Source organism: Falco naumanni, chromosome W, assembly GCF_017639655.2.
Source record: "Falco naumanni isolate bFalNau1 chromosome W, bFalNau1.pat, whole genome shotgun sequence".
NCBI classification, from domain to species: Eukaryota; Metazoa; Chordata; class Aves; order Falconiformes; family Falconidae; genus Falco; species Falco naumanni.
The window spans coordinates 9,555,275-9,565,875 of record NC_054079.1 but is presented as its reverse complement, the minus strand read 5'-3'; the positions used below and the strand labels follow the sequence as shown (position 1 = coordinate 9,565,875).

At 49.3% G+C, this 10,601-nt stretch overlaps 1 protein-coding gene across 1 annotated transcript; it reads right to left on the bottom strand.

Moving 5' to 3' along the window:
• Positions 1–325: 325 nt before the first annotated feature.
• On the bottom strand, positions 326–9,438 carry LOC121080348. Its single transcript, XM_040578304.1, has 2 exons — positions 8,760–9,438; positions 326–1,335 (listed from the first exon to the last, which is right to left on the bottom strand). The coding sequence occupies exons 1-2, from the start codon at positions 9,419–9,421 to the stop codon at positions 1,050–1,052; spliced, it is 948 nt and encodes a 315-aa protein (XP_040434238.1). The 5' UTR covers positions 9,422–9,438; the 3' UTR covers positions 326–1,049.
• Between the last annotated feature and the right edge of the window lie 1,163 nt (positions 9,439–10,601).

The window sequence follows — 10,601 nt, the reverse complement described above, 5'->3', positions numbered from 1 at the left end:
CACTGGTGCACCCAACAGGGGTGGTGGGGTGTTCAACCCCTTCCTGGCCACACCACACAGCTCCAACATGGCACAGTATTCCCTTCAAAGCAGGAGGGGAGAGAGGGGTTAACCCTCACCTCACCACCCTCTCCAGCCCCATAGGGATGTACTGCAGCCCCATGGAGAGGGAGGTTTAACCCCTTCCTCCCAGCCCCACTAGGATGCACTGTTATGGGGCAGGGGGATTAACCCCTTCCTCCCACCCTCTTCAGACCCATGGGGACACCCTAATCAGTAGGGAGGGCAGAACAGTTAACCCCCCCCTCTCCCCCCTCCACCAGGAAACCCTGTCACCCCATGGGGGCAGAGGCGCCAACCCCTTTCTCCCTTGCCTTCAGCCCCGTAGGGATGTCCTGTTAGCCCTTCGGGACAACGGGGCTAAAGGTAAGCCTCCATTCCCCACCCACAAAGGGGCAGAGGAGCTAACTTCCCCTTCCCAGCCCCACAGTGAAACCCTATCACCCCATGGGCAGATACCCCCCAGCCCCATAGGGACACCCCGTCACTCCATAACACAGAGGTTTAACACCACTATCCCACCCCCCCTATCGGGACACCCTGTCACCCAAAGGGTGCAGAGGGGCTAACCTCCCTTCTCACCCCCATAGGGACACCCTATCACCCCATAGGGCAGAGGGACTGGCCCCCCAGCCCTACTGAGACATGCTGTCACCACAGGGGACAGAGGGGCCAAGCCTCCATCCCCACCAGGACACCAGTATCAGCGACAGGCTGTGTAGCAGCGCCGCTACTGCCACCCCCAGCACCCACTGTTCATGCTATCCCAGAGCGACACACACGCACTCGCTGAGCTGAGCCGAGCGGAGCCGAGCCGCCCCTGCCCGTCATGTGATGTGTCACGTCATGTGAGTCCTGCCCGCACGTGCCTCCACCCCATTGGGCCGAGAGGGTGCCTGTTGTCTCGCCGGGCTCATTGACTCGCCTTGCCTCCCTATCACTACAGCCCATTGGGAAGTACAAGCCAGTACCACTCCCTCAGGGTGCTCTCATTGGTCGGGCACCTGCCCCGCCGCGCCGATCTGCCTGTTTATAGCGGCGGGATTGCCTAGGGAATTATCTGGAAAGGTTGTGATGTCATTAGGGTGCTGTGTGTCAAGATCTTTTCCTATCGTGCCCGTGTGTGGGGTTATGACTGAGGCTACAGGTGGGCATGTGGCTGTATCTGTGTGGGATGGGGGCCTTGTAAGTTCCAAAGGGTCAGGGTGGGTTGGGGGCATTTTCCTTTCCTGTGTGGGGCAGAGCATGAAGCTTGTGGTAGTATCTCTGTGGGGCCTGGGGCTGTGTGAGGGTTGCCTTTCCCCCCTTCCCCCCCCCCCCGCCCAAGACCTGGGGCAGCTCTGGCCCTGGGGTGTGAAGGCCCTGGGGCCTGCTGGGGGAGAGTCCTGTACAGGGCCTAGAAGCCTGGTACTGGCTGTTCTGGGGGGTGCTTGGCTGCAGGCAAGGCTTGAGTGATGCTGAAGCATATTTCTTGTAGATTTGGGGCTGGGAAGTACTTGGCAGTCTTCTGGCCTGTCCCAGGGTGAAAAAATCAGGAGAGAAGCTTACTAGGAGCAGCTGTGTTGGAGGGTGAAGCCCTCCAGGGAGGCATGGAGGCACTTAAGCTGTCTCTCCCCCTGGTGCAAGGTATGCTCCTGCCATCTGGCTGTGCTGGTGAGGTTGGAGGATAGCATGGACTTCCTGAGAGCCTTGCCTGTGCTAAGGCAGCATCCTGCTTCATGTGGGACTGGCTGGGACAGAAGGTAGAATGGGCTCTGTGGAGTCACTGCATGGTGTGGTCTGAGGGTGTCTGATGGGGTGAGTGTCTGGTCCCCAGGGACAGTGCCATACCCAGATCAGACACCTGATACACCAAGGCTTGTGGTCTTTCTGCAGCAGAGGCTTCTGTGTCTTGGTGTTGGCTGAAGTGCTTTAGCCCTGAAATGGTGCAAGAACTTGCCTTGAGGTATCCTTTTTCTTCAGGAAAAATCCATTTTCCCTCCTGAAGCTTGGGCCCTATATGGGGCTTAGGGGCTGTGTTTAAAACCACTCCTTATCTGTTTGCCTTGGTGTGACCCAGCTCTGCAGCAGTGGTGCCTGTAGCTGTGACCAGCTAGCAGGAAGTTGCATAGCCAAGCTAAACATGCTCCCAGAATTGTTCCTCTGCAAAGCCCCATCACATGTACTCTTCTGAGGAGGAAATGCATTTGGGCTTTTGCCATGTGAGTTGCCCCCTTGATCTTTGTGATGTCCTGGCCAGGGTTAGACTTGGAGTGAGGTAGCTCCTGGCTGGTGGAGCTGTCTGGTCCCAGTGTCCTTCCCCTTGTCTTAAGAAACTTGCCTGTCTTGAGAAACAGCGCTGTCATTGCCCCTGTCAAGGTACCGTGTTGATGCAAAGCAATGATTCCTCTTGGGACAACATCCTGCCTGAAAACCTGTCCCAGAGACCAAGAGGGGAAGCAGCTGGTTCTGCAGGTGCTGCAGCTCATGAGTGAAGCTGAGAGGTGATGTGAATGGTTGAGGCTGTTAATATCACATTTTTCATGATTAGAGAATGCTTCTGTAACCTCTGCATGCTTCCCCTTACAGATGAGGTGTTTGAATGGGGCATTTTGGAGTATTTTCTGGGTTCATGGCTTGTTCTTCCCCTGTCGTTTGGTCACAGTGTTGGTCTCCTCGTCCTTTCCTGGGCTGAGGTCTTAACCAAAACTGTTCCTTTGCAACTCATCTGCCAGCACATCTGGCACCCTTTTAAAGACATGCTGGGAAAGTGCAGGGAGGGGTGGCAGCAATAATTAAAGGTATGAAGCAGTTTTTATACAAGGAACAATTACATAAACTGGCTCTCTTCTGTCTGGTGGAAGAGATGACTGAGGGAGGATGGTGGGAAATAATAAAATTGTGTGTGGCTAAGGGAATGCAAGCAGGGAATGATTGCTCAAGCTCCCTTCCCACAAAGGGCATGTGGGAAGAGGCAACGGCACCTTGGCATGAGTATGTTTCTTGAAGCAGTTTGGGATTAACCTGTGGAAATGGTGGAAGATGTGAAAAACTTGTCTGGGATCAAAAGGCAATTAAGCATATTCCTGAAAAGTCCACTGAGGGTTGGTGAGACCAGTGATGGTGCTTCTGGTGTGGGAAATCCCCAGGCTACAGGAATGAGGAGCATGTTGTGGCCATGGTATGCTCCCCTGGAGCTTCAGCTCTTACTGAAGCCTTGGCTGTGGGTCTTTGTTCCAGAGAGAACGGGTACTGTAGCCTGGAGCGACGGGTCTGCTTTTCTATTAAAGCACTGTTACTTGGTGTTTGAAAGTCAGAGCAGCAGAAGAGGCCACTGAGCTCTGCAACTTCCTACCCAAGTGCTGTCTGCAAAGCATGTTCCTGGTGGGTGCCATACTGCTGCAAAGGAGACCTTTCCCCAGTTGCTGCCACCACTGCCTCTGAGCTGGATCTCACCACAGCTGAGCAGATGGTGCAGGAGTGAGGGTGTGATCCTCTGTGCAGAGGAGTGCTGGCTCCTCACTGTGGTGCTCCCCCTGTCCTTCTCAGACTCCCCCGTTCAATGTGGCACAGTTAAGTCTGGCAACTGTGGCTGGGTGAGCTCAGGAGATGCATCTGAGGACATTGGGCTTGGCAGCAGTGAGGTTTGTACTCTGTTCTCCACGATGAGAGCAGTGCCCATGCATTTGGTGCTGTTTCTCCTTCCTGCCTGTTCCCATCCTTGGAGATGCTGTCTGCCTGTTCTAGCACCCTGAGCTGCAGGATGAGGAAAGTGCTGCAAGAATAATAATAAAAAAATCCATGCCTAGGGTTTTTTGTTGGATTGATGCCCTGTTCCCCACCTGCTGCTGTCCTGGCTATGGTCTGAGTTGATGCATCTCTGAGGAGATGCTGATGGGAACTCCCTTCCAGGCCAGATCGGGGGTTTAGTTCCTGCTGTGCAGGTGAGCCCTGTCCTGAGGGTATGGGGACCTTGTTCCTCAGGGCTCATCCAGCCCCTGGCATGTCCCCTGAGGAAACCACCAAACCAGAATGGCTCTCACCAGCTCCCAGTTAGTTTGACTTTGTTCATAGCCCCAGCATGCAGTGGGCTTGGGCCTGCCCAGCTCTGAGCATGGGATAATCCTGATGGGAAGGGTCCCTAGGAGGTCTCCAGTCCTCATGGTTGGAGCAGGCTGCTTGGTGCTTTATCCAGGCTGGCCTTGAAAACCTCCAAGGACAGTGACAACACTGGAAGAGCTTGTTAAAGCAGCATTTCCCATGTCTTCATGGTGGTGGGTTTCAGTAGAGCCTGCCTGGCCTCCTGAGGGCATGTGGGAGGAAGGGGATGGAAACTGCTCTTAGTGCTAATGGTGGTGTTCGATTTTTCCCTCCCCTGTTTAGGCTGAGGATGTTGGCTGCTGCCTCCCCCTGCTAGTGTGCTGCTGGTGGCAGCTGCTCTGCTTGGTGCTCTACAGTTGTGGGTATGGCATAATGAGCTGTGTCTGTCTCAACCTGCTGCTTCCTCTCCTGGCAGTGTCTGTGCTGCCAGCTGGGTTTTTTTCTTTTTTTTTTTTTTCTTCCTGTGTCTATTCTTGAGTGGTTCCCAGCTGGTGCTAGCATGTGGCCCTCACTGGAGACCTCCTGAGCTGACCTTTGCAAACCCCCTTGGATGAGTGTGCTGGGGCCCTCCTGCTGCTCATATCAGGTGTGCAGGGGAGATGCAAGCAGATCTGCATGGCAGTGGGCAGCAGTGTGTGGGAGGATTCTGTCCTCTCCAGTCCCCTCCTGCCCCCACCAGTGCTCAAACTCTGCTGGAGTAGCCAAAACCTGAGGACAAGAGTGAGTGGGAAGAAAAGGGCAGTGTGGGGGATGCGGCAGTGCTTTTTGGGGGCAGAGCCTGGGGAAGAGCAAGGCTGGGAAAGCCTCTCATGGGAGCAGTCTCTGTAAAATAGTCTGAGCAGGTGAAAGAGGTGGTGTTCTCACTCTGGCTTGCAAATACATTGCAAAACAATGAGTTGTCCCAGGTTGCCATGGGAATCAAGTGGCAGGCATAGGACTTGAATCCAGAGTGGCTGGACTCTGGTTGAGATGCTCCCCAGTGAGACAGGACGTTGGGTAGTGGAGGAGGATGCTAGGGCTGCAGAGATGCTGCTGGCTCTCAGCTACTATCTGTGACCATGTGCCCCCCTGGAAGGAAGGCCAGCCATGCTGGGGTGTTAGAGTAACATCAGTTGCCCCTGGGGACCCATCTGCATGTAGAGGACATGCTGAATTTTGGCTTGGAATTTTCAGCTTCCAGTCTTTGCTCTGTTTTCCTCAGCAAAGAAGTCCTGTAGTGCTTGATAGTTTCTCACAGGGATGGTGCTGTGCAAGTTATGTTTTAACCAAGCTAATTCTAGTTTCATTTGGGTGCCAAGCGCACTGAGCTCCTCTAGTCTCTCCAGTGCTATCCTGTCACTTAAGGAATTTTGGCCTTGAAACACATCCTGAGTCCCTGCTTTTCAGGGAAGGGGGCATCCCTGGGGTGTTCCCAGCAGGGATGCTGACGTTGAGGGTTACAGCTGGAAGTGGATAGTGTCTAGACTGGAGACAAATCCTGCTGTATCTATTGGGAGTATGTCCATCTGATGCTTTTCCTTTTGCAGATCTGCCTGGTATCTAATCCTTAATTTGCTAAATGAGCTAATGATAGCAAGATCCCATGGGTTCATTGGAATATCCCTCTGGCTAGTTCAGCTCAGCTGTCCTGGCTGTGTCCCCTCCCAATTTCCTGTGCCCCTCCAGCCTTCCCACTGGTAGGAACTAAGAAACTGAAAAGTCCTTGACTGAGTATAAACATTGCCTAGCAACAGCTAAAAACATCAGTGTGTTATCAACATTATCCTCATACTAAATCTAAACCACAGCATTGTACCGGCTATTAAGAAGAAAATTAACTCTATCACAGCCAAAACCAGGACAGTATCCACCCCTTATTCCATACCATTTATGTCATGCTACTCTTTTCAATACACTATCACCTTCCCTGTCTTTTGGTACCACGCATATATCCTTCCCTTAGTCTATGAACCATCCCTCTAAAAGTCTGTTGAGATCATTTAGTCCATGACTTTGGGCTCCATCTGTTATAAGTCTATCAAGGCAGGGAAGATGGTACAAGGTGTTGGATTGTTGCATGTTGAAGCCAGTTCTGATTCTATTACAGCTGCACTGACCTGGTTTCATCAAAGTTAATTCTTTGTTAATGCAGTAATTGGAAGGAAGTCAGGTTTAGATCTCCAAATCTGGAATTGCAGAGATGGATGTCACAAGTATATAGAACAGACAACATACAGTTTTGTATAGCAATAAACATCATACAATTTGATTTATTGACTATTGTTACCCAAAACCCAATCCCCTCAAGGCACACATTGAAATTCCCTGTCCTCCCTCATTACCCGCCAAGTGCACCCAGGTCCTTGAGCAAAAGCAGTCCCACAAATGGGTTTGCCTTTGACTGGAGCAGGAATGACCCGGACTGTTTTCCCAAGCATATTTTTAAGGTGCACTGCAGGAACTTTATCCCCCTCTACAGTACTTAAAAGCTTTGATTGGGCAGGTCCAGCTCAGCTGGCAGATCCTCTGGAGTTGACTAACCAGGTGCCCTTTGCTATATGTGTATCCCAATGTTTGAACATTCCACCACCCATTGCTTTCAGTGTAGTCTTTAACAGTCTATTGTATAGTTCAATTTTCCCAGAGGCTGGTGCATGATAGGGAATGTGATATATTCAGTCAATGCCATGCTCTTTGGCCCAAGTATCTATGGGATTGTTTTGGTAATGAGTTCCGTTCAACTCTTTCTGGGGTGCCATGTTGCCACAAGACCTGTCTTTCAAGGCCTAGGATAGTGTTCTTGGCAGTGGCATGGGGCAAAGGGTATGTTTCCAGCCATCCAGCAGTTGCTTCCACCATTGTAAGCACATGGCACTTGCCTTGGTAGGTCTGTGGGAGTGTGAATAGTCAATCTGCCAAGCCTCCCCATATTTCTATTTCAGCCATCATCCCCCATACTAAAGAGGCTTTAACTGCTTGGCTTGCTTAATTGCAGCATGTTTCCCATTCATGGATGAACTGTGCAATAGTGTCCACGATCAAGTCCACTCCTCGATCACAAGCCCATCTTTATGTTGCATCTCTTCCTTGATGGCTTGAAGTTTCATGGGCCCACCAAGCTATAAATAATTCACCTTTATGTTGCCAATCCAAATCTACTTGAGCTACTTCAATCTTGGCTGCTTTATCTACCTGCTGATTTTTTAAATGTTCCTCAGTGGCACGACTCTTGGGTACGTGAGCATCTATGTGGCATACCTTCACAACCAGATTCTCCAACTGAGCAGCGATATCTTGCCACAATGCTGCAGCCCAGATGGGTTTACTTCTGCGCTGACAGTTGCTCTACTTCCATTGCCGTAAGCACCCCCACAGGACATTTGCCACCATCCATGAGTCAGTATAGAGGTAAAGTATCGACCATCTTTCTCGTTCAGCAACATCTAAAGCCAGCTGGATAGTTTTCACCTCTGCAAACTGACTCAATTCACCTCCTTCAGAAGCTTCTGCAACTTGTTGTAGGGGACTCCATACAGCTGACTTCCACCTCCAATGCTTTCCTATAATACGGCAGGACCCACCAGTGAACAAGGCACATTGCTTCTCATGTTCTGGCAATTTATTATAAAATGGGGCTTCTTCAGCATGTCACCTCTTCCTCTGGTGACATGCCAAAATCTTTGCCTTCTGGCCAGTCCATAATAATTTCCAGGATTCCTGGATGATTGGGATTTCCTGTTTGAGCTCTTTGTGTGATCAGCATGACCCACTTACTCCATGTAGAATCAATTGCATGATGTAAAGAGGAAGCCCTCCCTTTTAACATTCAGCCCAGCACTGGTAACCAGGGTGCCAGAAAGAGCTGTACTTTAGCACCAATCGCTTCCAAAGCAACTTGAGCCCCTTCATAAGCTGACAATATCTCTTTTTCAGTTGGAGTATAGTGGGCCTCAGATCCTCTATATCCCTGACTTCAAAAGCCCAAGGGTTGACCTTGAGCCTCCCCTGGTGTTTTCAGCCAGAGGCTCCAGGTAGGACCATTCTCCCCAGCTGCAGTGTAGAGCACATTCTTTACATCTTGCTCAGTCTGAATGGGCCCAAGAGCTACTGCATGAGCTATCTGCCGTTTAATTTATTCAAAGGCTTGTCATTGCTCAAGACCCCATTTAAAATCATTCTTCTTCTGGGTCACATGATAAAGAGGGCTTACAATCATACTGTAGTTTGGAATGTGCATTCTCCAAAAACCCACAACACCTAAGAAAGCCTGAGTTTCTTTCCTATTAGTTGGTGGAGACGTAGCTGTTATTTGGTTGATTGCATCCATTGGTATCTGACAACATCCATCTTGCCCTTGTATTCCCAAAACTGGATCTCCTGTGTGGGTCCCTTGACTTTTCTTTGGTTTATGGCAAAACCAGCTTTCAGAAGGATTTGGACTATTTTCTCCCCTTTCTCAAAAACTTCTTCTGCTGTATTGCCCCATACGATGATGTCATCAATGTTTTACAGATGTTCTGGATCTTCACCATGAACTAGTGCAGCCTGGTTCATAGCAGATGGTAGGGCTGTGTTTCTGCCCCTGAGGCAGTCGATTCCAGGTGTATTGGACACCCCTCCAAGTGAAGGCAAACTGTGGCCTGCACTCCACAGCCAAATGGATCAAAAACCCCACATTTGCAATATCAGTAGTGGCGTACCACTTGGCTGCCTTTGATTTCAGTTCATATTGAAGTTCTAGCATGTCTGGTACAGCAGCACTCAATGGCGGCATGATTTCATTCAGGCCACGATAGTCCACTTCTAGTCTCCATTCTCCATTAGACTTTTGCACTGGCCATATGGGGCTATTAAAGGGTGAATGGGTTCTGCTGATCACTCCTTGGATCTCTAGTTGGCAAATCAGCGTATGGATGAGAATCAGGGAGTCTCGGTTGGTACGGTATTGCTGCCGGTGCACTGTGGTAGTAGCAATTGGCACCAGCTGTTCCTTGACTTTCAGTAACCCCACCACAAATGGGTCCACTGAGAGACCAGGCAAAGTAGATAGCTGCTTAATTTCCTCTGTTTCCAAGGCAGCTACACCAAAAACCCACCGATATCCTTTTGGATCCTTGAAATACCCTCTCCTAAGATAGTCTATGGCAAGGATACGTGGAGCCTCTGGGCCAGTCACAATGGGATGTTTTTGCCACTCATTCCCAGTCAAGTTTATTTTAGCCTCCAAGACAGTTAGCTGTTGAGAACCTCCTGTCATTCCAGTACTACTAAAGGGTTCTGCTCCTTCATAGCTTGATGGCATTAAAGTACACTGTGCACCTGTATTGACGTGCGGAATTAGACTCTATAACTCGAAAGTTATAAAGTAGGTATGTTTATTGCGCGCAGATGCACGGGGGACCGCTCCTCCACAAGCGTGCATACCCGAAGTGACGAACCATCCCACATTTATACAATGAAACAAATGAATATTCAATTAACGCCTATACATATTCGTTACCTAAACCCCGCTTCGTATGTTAATTAGCTTATCAGTCCGTTTCCTGGAATGTGGTGGTCTTGCAGGTTTGTAGGTGATTCATGTTCTTGTGACCATCCGATCTTCTTCAGCAAGGAAACTTAGCACTCCGTCCCTCTAGATAGCATTGGAATATCTCTCATCCTTTTCTCATTCTTTTTAAATAGCCCCTTTGTTAGAGGAAGAAGGGCAGGCGTCTCCCCGTCTCCCCTTTGTTAGAGGAAGAGGGGCAGGCGTCTCCTCAAAAACTGTAGTTGTCTCCTCAGAGCTGTGTGCCTATGTGACCAGACACTGCACCCATGACTAGTCACCATACCCACATTCCTTGAGCAGACATATACAATCACAATCGATGTCCATTGTCCCCATTTCACACTATTTCTCCATATCAATCCCCCCTTTTCTATCAAACTAAGTAAATTCTTTTACTTAAGCAGTCTTCCCGAATGATATAAAGCATCATAAATAAGTGTTACCCTTTTAAACATTCTCCAAACCCACAAATATAACATAATGGTTAGTTTTAAGGAAATTCCTAAACTGATCAATAAGATCACAATGGGGTGTACCATAGTGTTAAGAATTCCTGTTGCAGAAGGTGACCAGCCAAAGAGAGTATCCCACCAATTATGGTTTCCATCCTGTTCTACCTTTTTTAAAACTTTCTTGATCCCCTCTACATCATGATGGATCATAAGGAGAGTTTCATGTCCCTTTTCTTCGGTTTCTTTCAGTATACGTTGTAAATCTGCATGTTTTAATAGTCCTTTTATACTGCTTATATTTAGTCCTATGGGGGTAGGAATTATCATCTGTGATAGGGTAAAGTTGGATTTTAAGAATTGATGAGACACTACTGGGGCTGAGTAACTAAAATCGCATCCTGTGATAGTAGTAAAATTACAAATACAATAATTTGATTATTGTGCAGTCTCTTTTACCTCCCCATCTACAGTTATTGTGT

Bases quoted from the DNA above. Each gene is read 5' to 3' on its own strand.
- LOC121080348 (XM_040578304.1), bottom strand. From the start codon at position 9,421: ATGCCATCAAGCTATGAAGGAGCAGAACCCTTTAGTAGTACTGGAATG. The intron at 1,336-8,759 runs GCCACAGTTTGC...ACACAGCCCCAG, and splicing joins CATTTGGCTGTGGAGTGCAG to GCCCCACAGAGATACTACCA.